This window comes from Nyctibius grandis, chromosome 5 (genome assembly GCF_013368605.1).
Source record: "Nyctibius grandis isolate bNycGra1 chromosome 5, bNycGra1.pri, whole genome shotgun sequence".
NCBI classification, from domain to species: domain Eukaryota; kingdom Metazoa; phylum Chordata; class Aves; order Nyctibiiformes; family Nyctibiidae; genus Nyctibius; species Nyctibius grandis.
In genome coordinates, this window is record NC_090662.1 from 74,514,056 (window position 1) to 74,538,059 (window position 24,004).

General features: G+C 44.3%; 1 protein-coding gene across 2 annotated transcripts in view; it reads right to left on the reverse strand.

Annotated features, from left to right (window-relative positions):
* Nucleotides 1-13,088: 13,088 nt before the first annotated feature.
* Nucleotides 13,089-24,004, reverse strand: part of TSPAN9 (tetraspanin 9) — a 186,637-nt gene continuing 175,721 nt past the window's right edge. For both annotated transcript variants that reach the window (XM_068401620.1, XM_068401619.1), the window contains 6 exons: nt 22,249-22,440; nt 20,501-20,575; nt 18,871-18,972; nt 18,177-18,308; nt 17,976-18,059; nt 13,089-17,169 (listed from right to left, as the gene is read on the reverse strand). In XM_068401620.1, the coding sequence (XP_068257721.1) occupies nt 17,098-17,169; nt 17,976-18,059; nt 18,177-18,308; nt 18,871-18,972; nt 20,501-20,575; nt 22,249-22,440 (657 nt within the window). In that variant the 3' untranslated portion in view covers nt 13,089-17,097. The remainder of the gene's footprint in view (nt 17,170-17,975; nt 18,060-18,176; nt 18,309-18,870; nt 18,973-20,500; nt 20,576-22,248; nt 22,441-24,004) is intronic.

Consider the following 24,004-nt stretch of genomic DNA (forward strand, 5'->3'; position numbering starts at 1 on the left):
AGAGCCGTGAGCTGCCGCCTCCCTCCCTTCCTCCCTCCCTCGGTGGGCATCTGCTGGCCTGCCCGGCTGCTGTGGCTGTCGCCTGCCAGTCGTGCGGGCTCTGGCAGGCTTCGCGGTGCCGTGCGGTGTGGGTACCACTTGGCACCACTTTGGTGGTGAGGTGCTGCGGTGCAGGGCCTCTCACTGCTCGGGACCCCACAAGTTTGGGTTTTAGTGATTTTGGTTCTTGACCGTCCTCCTGGACAGCTACAGGCCTCTGCATTACCACAGAATTTTTACAGCCCGTATTTTTCCTGTGAAATATACATATACGTGAGCCTGTGCATGCATTTAATTCTGCACACATTAGCATTTTAAAAAACCAATACCATGTCAGCGCCAGGCAGGGCAGCAGAAGTGACCGTTCATGCTATGCATGAGGTATATGGTTACCTAATGCAAAGAGGGAGCAAGAACTGCAGCCTCTTGCAGGCATTCATCAACTGGGTGCTGAGGGCCCGTGGGCAGCTTTACGCTACAACAGATCTAGAAGCAGCAGCAGCAGCTCTAGGGCTGCTTAGGAAGAGAGGCCATGGTCATGAATGTAGCTCACCCCAGCTTTTTGGTACAGAGACTCTAGGATGAGAGCTGCAGAGTGGAAAAGCAGGCAGCGACGCCTGCTAAAGCAGTCTGCAGTCAGCCAGTGGGCTGGTAACTTTAAAAAACAGGCAGTCCTCATAAAGGTATGCAAAGTCGTTACAGCGCATCCTGCTGTGGAGGATTTTCATTGAGCAACATACCAAAAACAACACAGGTGGATTGAAAATTATAAGTTTCTCAAATTCTGAGGGAGTATCAGGCAGGATGTGTATCCAGATTCTGGCTGTGCTGACCTTGCCTCTGAATACAGAGTTAGAAAAGGTTATTTTTCTGAGTTAAAACGTTAAGCAGCCTGCAGTGAATCACTGGGTGTATTTCACTGGCATGAACATGATACATCTGGAATAAAGGAGTTTTCTGGAAGTAGGGTCATCTTTCTTCACCCATGATATTTGTATTGACAATGTTGGAAAGCACATGAAGATTGTGGGAACATATCCTGCCTGTGCTGCCTTGCTTTATAAATCTATACACAGGATTCCTATGAAGACAGGCTGAGAGAGTTGGGGCTCTTCAGCCTGGAGAAGAGAAGGCTCCAGGGAGACCTTATAGCAGCCTTCCAGTACCTCAAGGGGGCCTACAGGAAAGCGGGAGAGGGACTTTTTACAAGGGCAAGTAGTGACAGGACGAGAGGGAATGGCTTTAAACTGAAAGCGGATAGATTTAGATTAGATATTAGGAAGAAATTCTTTCCTGTGAGGGCGGTGAGACACTGGAACAGGTTGCCAAGAGAAGCTGTGGATGCCCCCTCCCTGACAGTGTTTAAGGCCAGGTTGGATGAGGCTTTGAGCAACCTGGTCTAGAGGAAAGGTGTCCCTGCCCATGGCAGGGGGCTTGGAACTAGATGATCTTTAAGGTCCCTTCCAACCCAAACCATTCTATGATTCTATGATTCTATTACCGCCTTAGATGTTGCAGAATGTCTGTTGAACAACTTTTTTATCTTGAAAAGATGCTGGCAATGCCTTATATCTAACATGGGCCTCTTTGAGTCATCTATTCCTATTGTTCTTAACTACCTGTTGTGTATTTTTTAAATAATAGTGTGTGAGCCGACACAGGCAGGACGCAGGAACAGCCACAAGACCATGGATAAAATGCAAAGAACAAATTTATTCCCGTTACCTCGCAAACCGGGGGATCTCCGAAGCAGCACCCGGGGCAAAGGCACGCAAGCGGGGATGCAGGCACTGCGGAGCTCGGTTCCTGCTAGAGAGAGAGAGAGAGATTCCGGGCCTGCTGCTTTCACCTGTATATTAGGGGTTTCTTGCAGGTGGTAGTTTTCCACTGCGCTTTGATCTTTCTCACAGCAGGGCAGGAATCTCAGGCATGAACAGTTAGGTGCTCTGAGTCTTATCACAGGCCTATGTTATCTGAATGCAGATGTTCTACTTGTCCAGCACACAAGTCTAAACAACAGTTACTAGTATGATATATGTGGTTTTTGACACCCCAGGTGCAAGTCACTTGAGCGTGTTTACAATCCTCCTTGCCAATCTTCTGTTATATTCCCACAAATGGTCAGGCTTTTTACAGAATTTGTGTAAGTATATCCGAAGTTACAGCAGCACAACATGCAGCTGTCTCACAGCCAAAAGTTTTAAAGAGGTTTCTGCTGCTATGCCTTGAAGTGTGGGTTAGAGTTGAGATTTTTTTTGTGTTTCTTCCCTTTCTTTGTATGTATAGACTGATGATTAATAATGAAGCATAAGCCTATCTTTTGAGGTAAGACTAGCTTAGTTACAGTGAAAGCGTAACTTAGCACAGCGTTCAAAAATGACATTACCATCTTCGCTATCTGTTTTAATTTCCAACCCCTCGTAAATCTCAAAGGAAGAACTCTGATACTCTCTCAGCTGACCTCTCCGGGTCTCCTCCCACTGGAGCTGGGATTCGACTTATCAGAGCAACCCGTCAGAGCTTCTCTCGAGCCCCACGTTGGGCGCCAATAAATCTGTCACGGTTTAAAGCTGGGCCGGCTATTAAACCTGTGGCAGATGCTCTCTGTTATCCCCCCCCCCTCCCCCCAAAGGGAAAGGGAAAGGGAAAAGGGAGAGAGACTTCCGGGTTGGAAAGTTAAAACAGTTTTAATAAACTATAATAATGGAAAAGAGTATAATAACAATAATAGAAATAATCAAATATATACAAATATATATACAAAACCAAGATTGAGCTCCCCTGAAGTCAACCACGTCACCACCGGCACTGCAGGGCAGGCTCCGGGAAGGCCCAGGCTGGGCCTAGCGACGGTCGAGAGCTGGATTCAGGAATGCACGGATCGGGATCGGGGGCAGCAGGAAAACAGATGGCGTCCTCCTCGGACACCAGCCATAGCAGAAAGAGAGCAAGACCCTTGTGATCCCCCCGCTTTATACCGAGAATGACGTGTATGGGATGGAATACCCTTGTTGGTCAATTTTGGGTCACCTGCCCTGTCTGCTCCCCCCTGCAGCTGCGACCCCCCTTCGGCTCTTCACTCGTAAGCAGTGAGGAATTCAGCAGTGACCTTGGTTTCTCTAAGACTAAGTACAGCAAGAGCCTTACTGCACAACATCCCTACCGGTGCCTCAGCGATAACTACAAACTTCGAGCATTATCAGTCCTGGAAGCAGACACTGTCTGCAAAACATGCAGTTAGTTTCAGAAAGTGCAGTTACTTAGAGGAGACTTAGCTGAAAGTAAAAATCACTGAAAGGAAAATCGGCCTGGTTTAGGCCAAACCAGGACACATAGCTTGTTAGGATGACTATTCTCAGCAAGCCTCATGCTAGTGCTGGACTCTTCATGGCAACAACAACTTAAAAACCTTTAAAATCCAAAGATTTCTGTGGGTATCTTACGTACTGTGTGCAGACTAACAGTCTATCTGGAGAAGACGTAATTGCATTAATTGATTCTCATGAGCCTGTACTTCAAGCAGCAAAAAGGCAGAAACTGGAGAGGTTTGGTGACATGACTCGAGTTACAAACACATTTTTGTAGGGAATGGTCAAATGGAAGTGAAAGAGAGAACTCCCTGGTACTGTCTGGTACATAAATTGTAGAATCATGGAAGGATCTAGGTCTGAAAGGACTCATGAAGTTCTTTAATCCAGTTTACTTACCAAAGCAAGCCTAACTTCAAATCTAGATTAGGTTGCCCAGTTCCTCATCCAGCCAATTTTTTTTCTCCAGGCACGTGTGCTGAACTGTTTTCAGGGGCAAAAAGTTTTTTTTTTCCTTTTGTCCAGTCAGAATTTCCTGTGTTGCAACTTGTGCACATTGCCTCTTGTCCTTTCACTGTAACCCTGTGAGGTGAGCTCCCTCAGTCTTTCTTCTGATGCCTTTACCTGGATAAGGAAATAACAGGCACAGTGTCTCCAAGCTGCTAAGAATCAGCTGAAGTGGAGGGAAACTACAGTCAGTACCCGAACATAATGTCTTTTTAATTGGATCAGTCAGGGGATTAAAAGAGGATTCAGGTTGGAATGCACCTTGGTCATCTAGCCCAACTTCCTGCTTAAAGCAGGGTCAACTATGAGATCAGGTCATTCTGTTCAGGGCTCTATCCAGCCAGGTCTTGAAACCTACAAGGATACAGACTGCACAACCTCTCTGGCCAACCTCTTCCAAAGCTTGATGCTTGACTGTTATCATGGTGACGAAGTTTTCTCTATATCCGTTTGGTACCTCTCATTACAGCTTAAGCCTTCTGTCTCTTGTCCTGCCTCCACACACCACCGTGAAGATCCTGCCCTGGTCTTCTTTATAACCTCTGCAGGTATTGGAAGATCGCAGTTAGCTCTTCCCACCTGAGCCTTCTCTTCCTCAGGCTAAAGAAGTCCAGGTCCATCAGTTTCTCCTCACACGGTAAGTGCTCCAGCCTTCTGACTCTCTTGGTGGTCCTCTGCTGAACTCGCTTCAGTTGATCAGTGCCTTTCTTGTACTGATGGGCCAAAAACTGAATGCAGTATTCTAGATGGGGTTTAACAAATGCTACTAATCCTTTCCTTTGAACTACTGGGTAGGGTCGCTATTTTACAGCCAAGGATGCAGTTGGCCCACACTGCCGCCAGGGCACACTGCTGGCTCACATCCAGCTTTCCATCCACCAGGATCACGACTCTTTCATAAATGCTGCTCACCAGCTAGTCATTTCCTAACCTGTATTGTTGTTAGGGGTTATTTCTTCCCAGGTGCCGAACTTTGCTTTTGTCCTTATTCAATTTCATGAGGTTCCTCTGAGCCCGTTTCTCCAGTTTGTCTATGTCCCTCTGAATATCTGCTCTCTGCCCTTGAATGTATCAACTAGGATAAGGCAAGGAAGGTAAACTGCCGTTATACATTCTCTTAGAGGGAAAAGTGGGTGATTCTTTGGTATTTGCCATTTCATAGTAGATTAATTTTTAGTAATCAATGTAATGATGCATTCATGCAATTAAGTGATAATGTAAATGGTAACAAAACATAATTCTGCCGGCATTAACTGAAAGTAAGCAGAAAACAAACAGAACAACCAAAGAGGAATAAAATATAAACATTCTGTGCCAAAAAACCCATAACAATACAATGACTGTGCCGTGGGATAAAAAAAAAAAAGATTGACAGTGTTTTGTCACTTTGCAGAAAACTAAAAGATTTTGTGATGGGCATGTATATTGCAGAATAAAGGAAATTGTCGGATGCATGTGAAGCCTGTGACATCCACAGACTTGTACATGCACAAATACAGTTGCCCAGAGGAAAGATTAGAGAATGAGGAAATATTCTACTTATTACAGAGCATCACATCTGGAGGCAATGGCTGTCCACCTCAAATATGGCATTAGTCTTGAGATATGGAAGAAGATGTAGAAGCAATCATTATGCATTCTTTCCTTGAAAGTCTACATCATCTTGATTTGTTGTTCAAGTAGTTGTTAGATGTGTTAGGTGATCTTTCTTAACCTGACTCTCCTGCATCCTTCTGTTTTCTAGAAGATACTCTTCTAGTCCTGTTCCTGCTGTGCTTTCCCCAATTATGCCTATTCTGCAATCTCTGTGAAATGGAAAAGGTCTGGGGACATCTCAGTTCTTTGATGCCTTTTTTTTGGTGATACTGACTGAAAGCCATGGTCCCCAGCAGTATTTGTTCTACCCCTTAATGATGGAGAACACAGCCCACAGCCAAGAGACTTCTTTGTCTCTCTTCACTTTTCTTTCATATTCCTAGGTGTCCTTTTTTTTTTCCCCAGTAGTCTCACTCTCATACCTAATACTTCACCATTACTTGGTTGCTTAAAATTGTCACTTGCCTGTCTCCTTTTATAGAATCATAGAATCGTTTAGGTTGGAAAAAGACCTTTAAGATCATCAAGTCCAAATGTTAACCTAACACTGCCAAGTCCATCACTAAATTATGTCCCTGAGCACCGCATCTGCACACCTTTTAAATACCTTCCCTGGGCAGCCTGTTCCAATGCTTGATAACCCTTCCCATGAAGAAATTTTTCCTGATAGCCAATCTAAACCTCCCCTGGTGCAACTTGAGGCCATTTCCTCTTGTTCTATCACTTGTTAATTGGGAGAACGGGCTGACACCCACCTCACTACCACCTCCTTTCAGGTAGTTGTAGAGAGCGATAAGGTCTCCCCTCAGCTTTCTTTTCTCCAGAATAAATAACCCCAGTTCCTTCAGCTACTCCACATAAGATTTGTGCTCTAGACCCTTCATCAGCTTCGTTGTCCTTCTTTGGACTTGCTCCAGCACCTCAATGGCTTTCTTGTAGTGGGGGGCCCAAAACTGAACACAGTATTCGAGGTGTGGCCTCACCAGTGCTGAGTACAGGGGGACGATCATGTCCCTGGTCCTGCTGGCCACACTTTTTCAGATACAAGCCAGGATGCTATTGGCTTTCTTGGCCACCTGGGCACACTGCTGGCTCATATTCAGCCAGCCATTGATCCACACCCCCAGGTCCTTTTCCACCAGGCAGCTTTCCAGCCACTCTTCCCCAAGCCTGTAGCATTGCAGGGGGTTGTTGTGACCCAAGTGCAGGACCCAGCACTGGGCCTTGTTGAATCTCATACAGTTGGTGTCAGCCAATTGATCCAGCCTGTCGAGATCCCTCTGCAGAGCCTTCCTCCCCTCAAGCAGATCAACACTCCTGCCCAACTTAGTGTCATCTGCAAACTTACTGAGGATGCACTCGATCCCCTCGTCCAGTTCGTTGATAAAGATATTGAAGAGAACTGGTCCCAGTACTGAGCCCTGGGGAACACCACTTGTGATCGGCCGCCAACTGGATTTAACTCCATTCACCACAACTGTTCGGGCCCGGCCATTCAGCTATTTTTTTTCCCAGAGAAGCATATGCCTGTCCAAGCCATGAGCAGTCAGTTTCTCCAGGAGAATGCTGTGGGAAATGGTGTCAAAGGCTTTAGTAAAGTCCAGATAAACAACATCCACAGCCTTTCCCTCATCCACTAAGCAGGTCACCTTGTCATAGAAGGAGATCAGGTTAATCAAGCAGGACCTGCCTTTCATAAACCCATGCTGACTGGGCCTGATTGCCTGATTCTCCTGTACATGCCATGTGATGGCACTTAAGATGATCTGCTCCATCACCTTCCCCAGCACTGAGGTCAGACTGACAGGTCTGTAGTTCCCTGGGTCCTCCTTCCAGCCCTTTTTGTAGATGGGTGTCACATTTGCTAATATCCAGTCAACTGGGTCCTCCCTGGTTAGCCAGGACTGCTGATAACTGATGAAGAGTGTCTTGGTGAGCACTTCCGCCAGCTCGCTCAGTACCCTTGGGTGGATCCCATCTGGGCCCATAGACTTGTGTGTGTCTAAGTGGTGTAGCAGGTCACTAACCATTTCCCCCTTGGATTATGGGGTCTTCATTCTGCTCCCCGTCCCTGTCTTCCAAATCAGGGGGCTGGGTACCCGGAGAACAACTCATCTTACTACTAAAGACTGAGGCAAAGAAGGCATTAATCACCTCAGCTTTTTTCTCATCCTTTGTCACTATGTTTCCCTCTGCATCCAATAAAGGATGGAGATTCTTCTTAGTCCTCCTTTTGTTGCTAATATATAGAAACATTTTTTATTGTCTTTTACAGCAGTAGCCAGATTAAGTTCTAGTTGGGCTTTGGCCCTTCTAATTTTCTCCCTGCATAGCCTTACAACACCTTTGTAGTCCTCCTGAGTTGCCTGCCTCTTCTTCTAAAGGTCGTAAACTCTCCTTTTTTTCCTGAGTTCCAGCCAAAGCTCTCTGTTCAGCCAGGCCCATCTTTTTCCCTGTCGGCTTGTCTTTCAGCACATGGGGACGGCCTGCTCCTGCACCTTTAAGTTTTCCTTCTTGAAGGATATCCAGCCTTCTTGGGCTCTTTCAGGACTGCCTGCCGAGGGTCTCTGTCAACCAGGCTCCTAAACAGGCCAAAGTTTTCCCTCTGAAAGTCCAAGGTAGCAGTTCTGCTGAACCCTCTCCTTACTTCTCCAAGAATCGAAAACTCTACTATTTCGTGATCGCTATGCCCAAGATGGCACCCAACCATCGCATCACCCACAAGTCCTTCTCTGTTCCCAAACAACACATCCAGCACGGCACCTGCCCTAGTTGGCTCACTCACCATCTGTGTCAGGAAGTTATCATCTTCCACACACTCCAGGAACCTCCGAGACTGCTTCCTCTCTGCTGTATTGTATTTCCAGCAGACATCTGGTAAGTTGAAGTCCCCCATGAGAACAAGGGCTATGGATCGTGAGACTTCTTCCAGCTGCTGATAGAGTATTTTGTCTGCTTCTTCATCCTGGTTGGGTGGTCTATAGCAGACTCCCACCATGATATCTACTTTGTTGGCCTTCCCCTTGATTCTTACCCATGAACATTCAGCCCTATCGTTACCATCATCAAGCTCTAGACAATCAAAACACTCCCTAACATACAAGGCTACTCCACTGCCTCTCCTTCCTTGCTATCCCTTCTGAAGAGTTTATAGCCATACATTGTAGCACTCCAGTTGTGCGAGTCATCCCACCATGTTTCTGTGACACCAACTATGTCATAGTTTTCCCACTACACAATGGCTTCCAGCTCTTCCTGTTTGTTGCCCATACTGCATGCATTGGTGTAGATGCACTTCAGCTGGGCTATTGATCCTGCCACCTTTGTGGGGGGAGAAGCCCTAATTCCTACCTGACCATTCTCAGGCACTTCGTGGTTTCTAACACATCAATAGCCCTTGTGTCTTTGCTGCCACATGGATCTCCATCTCCTGCCTCCACTTAGACAGCAGACTGAAGGACCTCGCTAGCACACCATCCCTCAAACATTGGCGTGCCGCCCTCAGGCTTATCTCTAGAGAGCCTGGTTTTATCCTTTCCCCCTTCAAATCTAGTTTAAAGCTCTTTCAATGAGCCCTGCTAACTCCTGTGCAAGGATCCTGTTTCCCCTTTGACACAGGCGTACCCCATCTGTCACCAGCAGGCCTGGTGTCATGTGAACAAATCCAAGTTCAAAAAACACAAAATCCTGCCAGTGACACCAGGCTCTGAGCCAGGTATTGATCTCCTGGGTTTTCCTGTTTCTTCTCTCATCATTCCCTGCAACTGGAAGAATAGAGGAGAACACTGCTTGTGCTCCTGATCCCTTAATCAGTTGTCCTAAGGCCCTGAAGTCTCACTTGATTGCCCTTGGACTTCTTGTTGCAACTTCATTGCTGCATACCTGAAAAATCAATAATGGATAGTAATCTGAGGGTCATATCAGGGTAGGAAGCTTTCTCTTCACATCTTTCTTTAATCTGGGCCCCAGGGAAGCAGCAGACTTCCCTAAGAAGTGGGTCTGGTCTGTATATTGGGCCTTCTGCTCCCTCCAGAAGGGAGTCTCCTATGACAATGACCCATCTTTTTTCCTTATGGAAGCAGTTTTGACGCAGGGTGTAGGCCAACTTAACCTCGGAGACACCTCCAAGCTAGATGAACCATTTTCCTTATTATTGTTTGTTTTTACTTGCAGAGCCTCATACCTATTATGCAAGGTCATCTGGGAAGGTGGGAGAGATGTGGAGGAGGAGGTGACGTGCCTGGAGGAGACGTGGAGGAGACGTGCCTGCTGTGTAAGGCCAGAACCTGTCGCCATTCTCCCCCATTCTTTAGGTCACTGTGCTCAGCCAGGTGGAGAGAGGGGAGGGAATCCTCCATATCATGCCTCCTGTCTGCCTGTTGGGCCTGTCCCAGGGTAGGTAGGGTGTAAGTCCAGTAGTGTCTCTAGAGAAGGACATAGCAGAACCCAGGGGAACCAGAACACTCTGCGCTCATTTTGCACTCCTGCCTTTTCTAGGCTAACACAACCATGTATCACTAACTGCAGCATTGCATAATGACGTTAAGGCCTGAGCCAAACAACCAAAACAGATAGTCAGAGAATGAGATTGATACCAGATGGTTTAGTAAAAGTAAGCTTCAAAGTGGGCCCTAAAAGGCCTACTCTGTGTAACCTTTAGACAGAATCAACTTTTCTTTCAGCAATTTTCCTTTCAGCTAAAATAACAGTATGTTCTGAAGCTAACGGCATATTTTGAAGACAGGGTCTGCTTCTGGGACTGATAACACTTAGAGTTATAATCATCACTGATTCTTGCTTGCACTTAGTCTTAGAGAATCCAAGGTCTCTGTTAAATTCCTCACTAATTACAAAGAAAGGCCAGAGATAAGCAAGACTGTGAACAACATCTTTGTAGTGTCTTAACTGACTTGATCCAGAGCTCTGACGCCAGGAGCAGAGATAAATCTTGTAAGAACCAGAACAGGATCTTCTCTTTGGAGCCACCTGCATGTGTCAACAGAAAGGCCTCGACCATGCTTGCGCAGAAGCAGGGTTATACAGCGGACAGCGTAACTGTGGGGGATTATGACCACTAGAGACCACCAGAGCCCACCCAGGACCCCTTCGCCAATTTAGTACGCAGGCGCAAAGACGATTACATAATATATTAGCATATGCATAAGGTTTCTTGGAATAGGTGGGCTTTACTTGGAATTGTATGAATATTCATTTTTCTATAATGTATATAATGAGTGTGCTTTTGTCCCTAGGTGTGCATGCTAGGAGGAGAGATCCCCCATGCACCAAGCGCTGCAATAAACCAATGTTGGCTCTCCAAACTATCATTTGGTTTGGAGAGTTTTCTTGGTTACTATTTTCCGGTAACAAGATAACCTCAAAAACAGTGAATCTGCCAGCACCAGTGCAGTGTCTCACCCATGACACAAACAGCTGAAGGGGGCTGGTTCTCATTGACCCTGCAGTGCTGCTCCCTGTGCATTGTTCTAATGACTAAACTTCACTCACCACTCTCCCTCCCTTACAGCGTGTGTACCTTGACCCAGACCCACTGGTTCAGCTTTCTTGGATGTGCTCATCACTGTGGACTTGCTGGGGGATTGCTGGGCTGCATGTGACCCACTGTCTGTGGCCCTCATCCTTGGACATGCCATTCTGCATCCTGGCTCCTTCTTGGTGAGGCCACTGCTTGTGCCTGCCTTGTTATTATGTTCCGCTCCTGACTAGCTTTCCATGGTGGAGCAGCTAGCCCTCACTGCTCTCTGACACAGAGGCAGGACTGCCAACAAGGCTGCAATGTAGGTCCAAGGTCCACCCAGCCATGAGTGAGACACGTAGCAAGATTACAGCCCTGGACTTGAGGAAAGCAGGCTTTGGCTTTTTGAGGGAATCTGGTAGGCAGTATCCCATGGGAGTCGCCCTGGAAGGCAAAGGGGTCCAGGAGAGCTGGTCAGACTTCAAATGCAATCTCCTCAAAGCACAAGAAGGGTCCATCTGATGTGTGGGAAGTCTACCAGGCCTGGCAGAAGGGCAGCATGGATGAACAGAGAACTCCTGACTGAGGCTGACAGTGCAAAGGAAGTGCACAGAAGGCAGAAGTGGGGCTGGGCTGCTCTGGAGAAATAGAGCCATTGCCTGAGTGTGGTGGGGTGGAATCTGGAAAGCCCAAAGCTCAGCTGGAGTTTCTTGCCTACTTTTTTTCCACGTTTCTGAGGTTAGTCTTTGTTATCCTTCACATTTGTAGGCTTTATGCTATTTTCTTACTTTCTCTGAGACTATTCTTTCTCTGGGGTACTTTCAGTCTCTTTCCTAGTCTCTCAGGCTCTGCAAGGCTTCTCTCAACAAGGCTTCTCTCAAGTTATTCGTGACTCTCTCAACCTCTCCACTTCTTCTCTAGCCTCTCCAAAGTTGCTATGGCTGCCTTTCAGGCTTTCAGTCTGTTCCTTCCTCTCACTGAAGTGACTTCAGAGCACTTTCAGTCTTTCTGCTGTTTCCTCCCCCACCCCTCTGCCCTTTTCTGAAGTTAAACTGGGTTTTCTGGGGCTGTTTCAGTCTCTCTTCAAGGTGTGTGTCATCTCAGCAGCAACTCTTCTTTCTCCTGGGACTTTTCCAGCCTCCCTGCTTGTTTCTTCCCTTCTCCAAGGCTATTCTCTTGCTCTTTTAGCCTGTCTCCTTTCTTAGCAGCTGCAGGCACTCTCTCCTGGTGCTCTTTCAGAATCTGCTACTTTCTTGTTATTGTCAAGGTCTCTGGTGTGCTCACCATGGTTCTTTCAGGCTTTCTACTAGTTTCTTTGCCTCTTTGAGGTTACTCTGTGTTCTCTGAGTCTTTCACAGATTTTGGCTCATTTTCCCTTCTTTGATGCTACTCTTTGAGGCACTTGCAAGCTTTCTGCCTTTTTTTTTTTTTTTTTTTTGGCCACCCATGGTACTATTGAGTACTCTAGAGCTCCTTTAATATCTCTGATACTTTCTTGTTATTGCTGAGCCTCTTTGGTATTCTCTGAGGGGTCCTTTGTCTTGTCTATCTCTTTCTTGGCCTCTTTGACACTGCTACATTTTGTTTCCTTAGGCACTTACAGGCTTTCTTCCCTTCTTTGAGGCTACTTTTATGTTCTCTGAATCTCTTTCAGACTCTCTGTTGCTTTGTTGGCATCTGGTTGGGTCCACTGTTTTTTCTGGGGATCTTTCAGACCATATTCTACTTTCCTGCCATCTGGAGGGGTATTCTGTGATCTTTCTCTATCTCAGTGTTTAATCTATCTCTGTCTCAGTGTTTTTCTGAGACTCCTCAGTGTCCTCTGGATGTCTTTCAAGCTCTCTACTACTTTGTCCTCTCTTTGACTATTCTGTATTCTCTGGGACACTTGTAAACTTTGGTATATTACCAGGCTCTCAAAAACAATTTGCTGTTCTTTGGGGATCTTTCACACCTATTTCTGTTTTATTAGAGGATTGTTTTGAAGGAGGATGAGAGAGGATGGGGGGGAGGATATTTTCAGAGATGCAACAGCTTCAAGAGCTCTGGACTTCAACTGCAGTGGAGCTGGAATAGATCTCTTCAAGTTACCTTTTGGAAATTTTGTCCCCTTTTGGTTTTGGTGGTAGTTTGGGTTAGGAAAGAAATGAGCTCAAAGAGGCACCTTTTAAAAAATCCTTTATTTTTATATCATCCTAGTAAAAATCTTTTATATAAAGGCGAAAGTAGGTATTGCATAGAAGAAACACTGGTGCAAACATCACCTGGTGGGAATGGCATGTTACTTAGTGTCCACTATCTACTGCACAGCAGATGGCTAGCCCATAGGCAAACATCTCCAGGTTTCCCCATGCCAGCTACAGGATGAAGCTGCTCAACTCTATGGAAAGAAGTTACATCGTAATTATGTGTGCCCTATTCCATGCTGCTCCGAAGAACCATCTGCTGGGAAAACACCCTTTTCCTCCTTGCCTTTTCTATGCCTGACCAATACGTTGCCCAAGAAAGACCATGAGGATCAGTTTGGCTGCCCTCTGCTTGCACCCTTCCTGTGTGTGAGTTTGTATTTCATGCATACAAATGGGGGGTGGAAACAGGATAGGAGAGTTGGCCTAACAACATGACCACAGTCCAGGAACTCAATGCATGACATATACAAGGCATCTTCTGTCATCTTGGAGACATTTATGCCATTGTTTTTATCATCTCCCATGCTACTTCACTATGGGGACTTCTTTTGAGCACCGTCCACCTCGGCTTCCTATAACTAACAGCCTTGGTACCACCAGGAGGGAACAGAATTCACTGCTATCACTTCAACAGCTTTCAAATAGAGGTTCTTCAAGCAGTTCTCCTATTACGTCTCTGCTTAAGGTCTGCTGCAACTTCCAAGCATGAAGCACAGTGGGACAGCAGGTATGCTACAGTGTGAAGGAACACTCGGAGAAACAGCACTTCCACACACTTGAGCTGTGCTTTCATGAATTAGAGATACAAAGAGGTATGCATTTATACAAATCAATATTTCTGTATATTAAAGATACTTTTACTCAGTATCAGTTTTTATTTAAAAACATGCTAAAAACTTATAGTTAAATAATCAGAGTGACATTTGGGAAAAACACACAGACAGCCACCCACCAGCATAAGCAAAAAAAGTGCATACATACATGAGCCAAAGCTCCCTTTGACCAGTTTACAGGACAGTTAGTGCCTTCTCTGACAAACTGACTGATGCAGCCTCACACTTTCCAGGGCTGGTTTTTATTGCCTGGAAAATGGCATTACTTTTCTGCTCCTTTCAGGACATCTGTCATCACCGCCCACATCAGAGAGTCAGCTAGAGACACAAATCAGCCCTGCTTTAGACTCCCTTCCTGTAGGTGGCTTCATAGAGATGAATACATGAAGCTTGTGTAACTATCTCACTTAATACTGTGCTTGAAATGCCAAAAGTAGTCATTAAAAAAAGATTTCAGGATCTATGCTGCTAGATCGTGAAATGGAATGAAGCATTCTAGAAAAATAAGTTCAGATGGAAGGCAAAGTAGCTGAGTTTGCAACTACAAATTTCATCTCTGAGTTACTCATAAACATTTTTTTATTTCCGTACTACTTTCCCTAATATATTTTACCATTTTTTGTACAAAAACTGTCTGCAGATTAAAATTTAAGATGCGGCAGGTACCACTGTGTGACCCAAAAGGACAGAGATGATGCTCCTGCTCAGCCCTGCACCCTGCTCTTTTTGAATGCCAGAGAAAGCTAGAGAAAGCTAAGCACCTCTGCCCAAAGGGAGAATGAAGTGGAGCCATTAGATGAAAATCGTCCTGTCTTTTCTTGCAAAAACGGGACCGCATCTTAGCAACTTTGACAGTCTTACATGTAGCAGCAAGTACGCTGGGCATCAGAGCCCCTTCTTCAACATGGAACATCCATCTCCAGTGGGGCTCAGATGCTCCTGGTCCCAATTTTTGTTAGAAATGGAAGTAAAACTGGATTCAATTTCTGTGCTTTCCCTCTACTTCTTCCCTGACTCTTTCAAAGGCAATCTAAGTGAAATAGCTGAACCCATATGGCATTGTCTGCTTCAGTGGGAAGCAAGAGCCCTGTGAAACTTTGGGCATTGTGCTCATACGGGCAAGGGCCATGCTCTAAGAATAGTAACCTCCTTCACTGCAACACCCAAATTGATCTCCATCATCTCCCACACATTCACACTCATTCCTGTCACACTGATTCATAGGAGCTCAAAAAAAAGTGACACATAGGCCACACAAAACACTATTGCTGCCAGATGTACAGATGCATGCAGGACCTACTAGGAAGATAAACAGGGGACTAAAAACTCCCAGATATGAAGTGACTCAACAGCTATTTCAGCCCACAAGGAAAAGATAGGCTGAATGATACAATGAAAATGATATATTTTAAGAGTTTAAAGTATAAATATTCAGACTGGACATTAAGAGAAACTCATTTACCAGAGTAGTTTGACGTGGCATGGCTCTGAAAGGCACAAAATCTCCATCCTCAACACTTTCTGAAACTCAGCCCAATAATGTCACAGTAAACCCCATCTCACATAGATGACAGTACCCCTTTGAGAGTGACATTGGATGAGGTAACCTCTGAAGGTCACTTCTGACTGCTGCTAATACAAAAAAGCAGTGTTTCTTTCAGAGCTGAGCCGAGTCCTGACTGGAGTTAAATCAGAATATTCTCTAATGTCTGAGCCTTTTCATCTTCCTTCACAAAACAGCAAAAACCTGGAACAAAGGGTAAATGAGGGCTGCTTGCAGTGAAGCAGCATTCAAACTAGAGAAATATATGTTCAAGTTTTCTAACAGGAATGTTGGTAAAAATATGCATTGCAGTGAACTCTAAACTTCCCCATTGGATGGATCTGGCAATCTGTCAGGAAGAACCAATTCTGTACTGAAGATGCGACAACACATACTGTCTCTGAGTGCTGTTTTGGAAATTACCGCCTTCCTGCATCATCTGGTCACCTTTAATCAAACCACCTTTTCCAGCTCAGAGAGACAGCTGTCATCTGCCTGAGGAAACCCCTTCAATGAAGGGCATGGCATGACAATATTGCCATGAAATTGCCATCCCCTTCCCTCATATCCAGCAGCGTGTCACGCCTTGGGCAAACTTTTTGAAACAGACAACACAATCTGTGAATTCTGCTGCCAGCTGGCCAGTAGGTCAGACTGCAATCTCTCCTTTGTGCCAGGGAGCAGTAGCTTGCTTAGTCAGTCCTTTTAGCTTTCAAAGAAGCATGACATCAAAGCAGCCGGACACTGCTTTGGGTGAGTAAAGGCATTGGAACTTTGCATCAAAGGAGTAGAAAGCTCACCATCTGGTCCAATGGGAAGGCATTGCATTCCATCTGAGGAAAGAGCCTCTGATTTGAAAGGAACCACCTTTGTTACAGTAAGGGCATCAAGGCCCTGATAAAGGTAGACAATGCCTCCCCATGGACTTGAGAAAAGTTATGTCTTTATTTGCCTGCACGGTCAACTTTGAAAAACATGTCCTCTGGAGATCGCACAGTGGTTCCCAAATTTATGTACAATAAATGTGTAAAACCAAAACCAGTAAGAAGTTATAAGTCAGGCAACGAAATTCTAAGCTATATCCATCATAATAATCATCATCATCATTATCATAATAAAAAAGTATACACCGTAAGATACAAGAAGCTGCAAAGCAAAGCAGCTCCAATTCCTAGGACTCTCAGTTAGAGTGGCTTTTCTGAGTCTTCCAGGAAATTGGACATGAGGGTTGAAAACTTAATGGAAGACTTTGAAGAATTCTCCCTTGAAGTTGAACACACTTAATTTTTGCACATATAGCATGGATTAGTAGAGCAAAACATTTTCTTAAGAAACATTCTTAAAGCAGATGTATGATTTCGTCTGGAAAATCCATTTGTTTGGGGGGTTCCCCCCCTCTTTGGCAAATAAATGGCAAATGTGAAACAGACAAAAAAAGTAAGTCAAATAACAAGTCGTGATAATAACTGGACAAGTAACAACAAAGTAGATCGGTCAATGGGACGGATTCCCTCAGCAGGGCTAGGTTTGATACTGTTTGTGGTCATTCCTTTTGTTCATTTTAATGATGAGACAGAAGAGATGATGTGATAATGTTTCAGAGGCTTTAGGCATCATATTTTTTGCCAGTCCTGTGAATCTGCTGGAAGAGTGTCATGGAGAAGGCCATGCCAAGAATCTGAAGGAAAACAAACAATAAGGGCTTCAGTACGGGGAGGCTGCCAAAACTGTACTGCTGACCTGTGTTCATGGTCCAGCTGTAGTTTCAAAAGTCATTCTACACTAGCCATATTTCTCAAGCTTCAACACTGATCAGTAAACTTGGATGTATGTTGTTCAGACACACAGTGATGTCCGGAGATGTATCTGTCAGAGCACAGATGGAGGCAAAAAGCTCTCAGGGCTCTTTGTCATACGTGCAACAATGTTTCAGAATCAATACATACAAGTCACACTTCCTTTTTACCCAACAACTGCGCTTGTTTAGCCAGATAACTGTCACTGAAAACTTCAGATTTAGGTATGCTCCCCTAAAAGCACCGCAGTGATACAGGAACCCCAAAATCTTAACAGATTAGGATGATACTTCTGCATTTCTATTTAAAACACGTTAACCTACTCAGTTCAGTGGCCATGATTTGACTCATTTTGGCAATTTTTAGAACTTGCTTCCAAAATTTAAAAAAAACAGTTCCCTAAGGGACAGCGTAACAAATGGCTAAACATGGGAACTCCAAAGTGGTGCTCTGAAGTTAAAACGCAGGTAAGTAAAACCCCACTGTCGCATGTCTTCTTTGTGGGACTGGCTACTGACCTGCTTCCTTTCTGACTGGATGACCTTAAAGGAACTCATAAAAAAAAATCTGACATTTTTGAAATCATGATCAAATTCAAAGCGGTTGAGCACCTCTTTTCACACACAGCAGAATCAAGAATGCTGACAGCAAATCAAAGCCTTGTTGACAAACATCATAGCAGTATTACCTGCATTATGAGGATGCACATCCCAATTGAACCAAGGACATGCTTATTCTCATCAAACCAGGTCATAACTCTCTCATAACATCCCTGAAATGATGAAAGATCAAAATTGAAATCCCAATCACATTTTCTTTCACATGCTTTCCCTCTATTTTCTTCCTTCCCACCTTCCCTAAACCTTGACCTGGGGAAAGCAAGCCTTACCGTTTTCCACACTAATTCAGTGGAGTTCCGTCCACAGTCTTGGGAGTTTTCTGTACAACATCGGTCTGGGACAGTGTTTTCTCCCAGCACTGGGTACCAATCCGTAAAGTCATTCACACCACAGCATTTCATCTATGGCAAAAGGATTAATAAAATGACTTAACTAGCACAATTTCTGAATCATGCATCACTACAAACTTTTACTTCCACTAAACCATTTTCAAAAGGTCTGCCACAACACTTTTGTTCTTTTTAAAGTGCTTTGTGCTCAGTGATCACTAAAAGCAAATACTTAACAACATAAAAAAAAAATAAACGGTTCCATGCCCAAGGTTATGTTAGTCTTCTTGTCATAGAGGCATGAGCCCAAACACCAAAACATAAGGTAATCTGCCCACAACTGCTGAATGGCAAAAGCCTAGCTGCCAAAGCTGCAGTTCTACCTTCTCCTCTATTTCAGATCATCTCTGTGCCTGTGATAGGCACAGAGAATCTCAGAGGTAGGTAAGCATCTTTCACCTTACAGAGTACACTTTGATCCTCGGTTTCACAGTATTCCCTGGATGTTCAGGAGTGCAAAATCAGAAACCAAAGCTTGCATTAGCCATCTTTTAGACTTGGCATGGATGCCACAGACTGCAGCAGCTTTTATAGTCAAATTGTTATTTTTTTTTCTATTGAGAAAATATGTTACCTCTGCTTGAATGATATTCCATGCATTTTTCAGTCCAACATTATTTTCTGAATTGTATAGCTTCATACCTTCCTTCAAATCCTCCTTTGCACTCTCACTGACCTGCATCATGTAAAAAATACAGAAAGTCAATGCACAGCTGTTTAGAGTAAAGGACCAAATGGTACAGACTTGCATATAGAATGTATCATCTCTCTTACCTTCTCTCTCACCACAAACTTAACATGGGTAGAAAAGCTCCATCATAGCTTCAAGACTTTCACAAGTCAGTGGAACCTTTCACACCCGCCAAGGCCTAGTCTTTCCCTCAGATTGCAAAATACTGGATTAATTCTCATGAGACTGGAGACCAAACGGCTTCCCCTCTATTAAGAGTCAGAAATCTGCTGAGCTTACTTTAAGTTTGCCAGAGACCCCACAGCAGCCTCTCCTGCCTGTAACCTATGGTCTGCTTTAATTTGCTAGTATCATAAAACCAGAGTCCCAGCCTCCCTACCTTAACATAGTTATCCCTTGCACAGCTTCAGGCAGGCTATAATAAATGGCCAATACAAAATCAATTGAAAAAGTGCATTACTATTGTTCTCCTTGTGGGCACAGGCTTGTAGGATTTATTATTTTCAAATGTGCTCTTCTTTCTTTAGAGGAGAAAGTTGGAATGCTTAATGGGAGATCTGAGATGTCCCATTTCTTGTATAAATTTCAGTCTGAGCCTGGAGTCCTGGATGCAGGTAGGAATGTACCTTGGCTCTGACAGCAGTGAGCTGGCAACAGAGAAAGGATTAACCTATGGGTCCTGGCATAAAGGTCAACTATTTTATAAGATCTGTTTCATCCCTCTTTGACATCCCATTCAAAACCAGCAGTTCACCCCAGCTCCCTGAAAGTGGCAGGCATCATAATGACAGCCTGTGAAGAGATACAAATCTCATAGGAGCTTAGTTTTCAAATCAGTCTGAACATGCTTACACTGTAAGGCTCTCTCCTGTGTTTAGCAGGGTTCTATAGTTCCCCAAGGATTTTTCCAGTCTTACCTATCTGACAGGCCCGCCAGTTGTGCCTACATCACTTAGTCTCTACTAGATAGCAGACTCCTACAGATGGGCTTCATGAGAAGCTGCCTCTTGATCCACTCCACACCCTTGTCAAACTCTCTGGGACTGCCCAGTCAAGTGAGACAGCTGGTGGCATCTGGAATAATCTGTGAATATTGCAGGCCTCTCTCCTCCAGTCCTGTTCAAGGGTTGGCCCTAAGAACCTAATCAGGTCTTAAGTAGGACTTCCCACAACCAGGTCCACGAAATGATCAGCTTCTTGCAGAGACATCAAACAGCTGTGTTGAAGGCTATTTTAGTGTTTAGTAGAAGGCTAAAAGGGAGGCCTTGGACCATGGGTTTATTTCAGGGAGGAAACTGTAAAGCTCAGCTGGTTCTTCTCTCCTGTTTGCCCTCCTCATCACTTCCTCCTTCCCCTACAGAAGCATCTTACAGAAAACAGCCAAGATCTCAAGGTTAAACCTTCACCAAAGTGAAGAGCAAGGAGAACGTACACACCTCTATCAAACAAGAGCAAACTGAACCTGGTTTACATGCTAGTACAGATAATTAATCTATATGGCATATTTGCTTACCTTGTCCATATAAACAAAGAACAAAATGAGTAATATCAGCTCTGCCAGGAGAAGTATCAGCAAAACGATGAAAAACTAGAACAAAGGAAAAACAGACAGTGTATACACACTTGCCAACTGGAGAGCAAACCTGTGGCTGCTAGAAAGTCTGAAGATTATAGGCCTTGTCCTCTAAACCTTTCCTTTACTGCCAAAAACATGCAAGTTTGATTTCAAACTATTCAGGCATATTGCCACCAAAGCTCCTGTAGGCCTCACCATCAATGAGGAAACTCACTGTCTAGCATTATCTAAATCTTTTTTTTAGTAGGTTTTGTCCTACTATCAGTTTGCAGGTTTCAGCAATGCTTTTGTCTTGCTTTTTTTGACTGCTGTCACAGCACGCAGCCCTCGTAGTCTCTTCCCTTCATACAGATTACAGAACAGATGCTAAACCCATTACCACAAATATCAATGTGATGTGCCTCAGGAGTGATTCCCTAACAGGTGGGCTTTAACCACATCTTAGTGCCTGTTGGGATAGTCATTATATTACTCAGCACTTCTATTCCCAACTCTCTGTAGCTGAAATCTCTCTCTGCAGGGGCATCCCAAGTGTGTGCTCCAGTAGTTTCTTGCTACTTTTCATGCCCACTAGTTGCCTTTATGTACTAGTGGACTGGCACATAGGCATGGCATCCCCCACACAGACACCAGGGGAGATGTAGTATGCAGTGCAGCAAGCTCTCCAATTGGAAACTTATGATAGTCATGATAGTATAAAAAGACTTTTGCAGAACCTTGTAAGACTACAAACACTCTTAAAAAAAAAAAAAAAACAAAATTCAGCTGGTGTTGCAGTTTGTGTGGATGAATAGCATAGACCTCATTACTATTCTGTTTGCTTTCCTAGCTGTACAACACACAAAACCAAGCAGCAGATAGCGAAAAACAGGTGCACATTTGTCTGCAGTTTAATTCTCTGAGGTGGTCTAAGGAATGCTGCCCAGCTGTTCCCCAACACCATGTAAGGGAGACTTTTACACAAGGAAAAGTCACGTGCTCCTTAATGCCACAGCACCTGTGATTCATAAACTGTGACTGAATTGGAAGCTGTCTGCTTTGAAAGCCCTCCTCTCACCTTCTGCCACAATACCTCTCTCCTTTGGGGTGGGGAGAAGCATAATGAAGCCTCCTGAGTTTATGCAAGAGGAGTGACCCACACTGTGTTTTCTAAGAGGGGTTCCCAACCTCTGTGCTTCAGTGCTGGACAAAGATTGCCAAGGATCAGATTATATTTTGTTTTTTCGATAAGGCCTGGCAGAGACCTTGACTTCTTAACTTTGGGTCAGATGGTTTCCACCAACCTCTGACAAAGGCCTTAGATAAAAGCAAAGTAGAAAATACCCATGAGAGGCTTTGAGTGGCATAAAAAGCAACTGCACTTAAGATTTTTCAGTCAATCCTTCTAACAGACATAACCAGAAGGGCTATCCAGGTTGACCCTACAGTTCATGTTTAACGATTCAGAGGTAACTGACAGTAATTTGCTTTTCTATCTAATACATTAGGGCACACAGTAATGCTAATACACCAATGACATCACTGTGACCAAAGCTGTGAGATGTCATACTGCAAGCATACACAAGATTGAAAGCCAAGGGCAATGTTACAGTGATCCACAAGACTATTTTGCACTGGTCATTTAAATAAAATAATAACAAAGCAACAATCGCTGGTCTTAGTGAAAAGAAGTATTGATGTCTTACACTCAACAGGAGGCACTTGTTTTCCTTGATAGCACCTAGGCAGCCCAGAAAGCCGGTCACCATGATGACTGTGCCAATGGCAATGACTAGGTTGGCAGCTGAAAGTGATGGAAAGCTAGGAGAAAATGTGGCGAAGTTTCCTTGTGACACTGACAGCCAGATGCCCACACCCAGCAGCCCACAGCCACATAACTGCAAAGAGATAAACAAAAGAGAGGTTGCACCATTAAAATAAATTGTACTGGCTCCTTCCCCCCACTCTGAAAGGAAAGAATTTCTCAAGCAAATTCTCAGGTAACTGTTCTGCAGTAATGCTCTCACTGGCTTGGTGCTGAAACAAAGTGAAACTAAATGTTCCTATCTAGACTTGGTCATGTCACCCATACTTGTAAATCTATTCAAAAGCCATTGGATGGCAGGTTCTCTTTTTAAAGACTAAACATATGAAACCAGGGCTACTCACTGATCTCCGAAAAGCACAACCCAATGCAATTTTTCTGTACGAAGATAAAAAACTTTATTTGAAAGAATGCTCCGTTGCACTTGTTTCTGCAGTCATCTACAATGTCTCAGAGTATCCAGCCCTGTATTTCCTCATCCTAGGGCACGCAAGAAAGTCCTGGAGATAATTACAATCAATAGTATAATTTCAATAAGTGTTTGTGATAAAATGCCCAGTCTCAATAGCCAGGCTGAGTTTTAGTATGAGTTCTCATAGCTTTATTGTTGTTTGTCAGTGTTCAATGTCACAAAAATCAGATTTCTGGGTTTATTATCTACAGGAAGCTCAACTTCTGTTACTCTCTGTCAGTGACAGAACTTGTAGGAAATGCAAAGCTGCTAATAAAAGATAAAATTAACTTCACTTTGCTTCTCACTCTTAACAATACCATGTCTGGTTAAGGAAATAAAGTTTCCCACCCTAAGTCATGGGGCAGGTCTTCACAACAATGGCCAAGTGTTGCACTACAGGGGGCCTAAACGCTGGACATCTTTTAGTACTTGCTTAAAATGGCTGTTATACAACTTCCCATCTGATCTGTGATCACTGTGCAGTGAAATCAGAAGCAGGAGTTAGTTGCACTTTCATTAAACCTGTGAGCTACTAAACAGTACTACTACAGTTTCCTGTCAAATCTAGCCTTTGCCAAGGTCAGAGGTGAAATTCACATCACCTTCACTGGGAGGGGCATCAGAGTACCCCCTCCCAATGCAGAGTATTTTACTCCAATTTCCTTGGACTACTGCACGGGAAAAACAAAACAGCACCTAATCATTACTCACATATCCCAAAGATGATGGTGCTTACCTGTCAGCACTGAGGAACAAGAGGAACAAAAGTTCTTGCTATCTAGCAGGTTCACCACACCCAGCCCAGCCCATTGTGCTTGCATAAACTGACAACTTTTACTCAAACTGGAAATTCAAGGTTTCCACTATAGGGTTCAATCGTGCGTTGTGATGAGCACTAATCTAGCATGATGAAGAGCTACAGACCTAACTTTTTGTGAAAATATACCCACTTCTGTCTGAGGTGATTTTACCAGCAGGGCAGATAGTTCAGGGTAGAACTGGCTCCTTTTGGTTTTTCTGCTTCACAGAACATGAAAGAAAAACTAGAATAATATCTTCTTACATTCATGTCACTTTATCTATGAGTCAGGCTTATGTTTTCATAATCATATGCATGGTTACCTTCTTTTACTTCCCCTGTGACCCTTCTGTCCCCTCTGAGCCCCCTTCCTAGTTTGCTTGA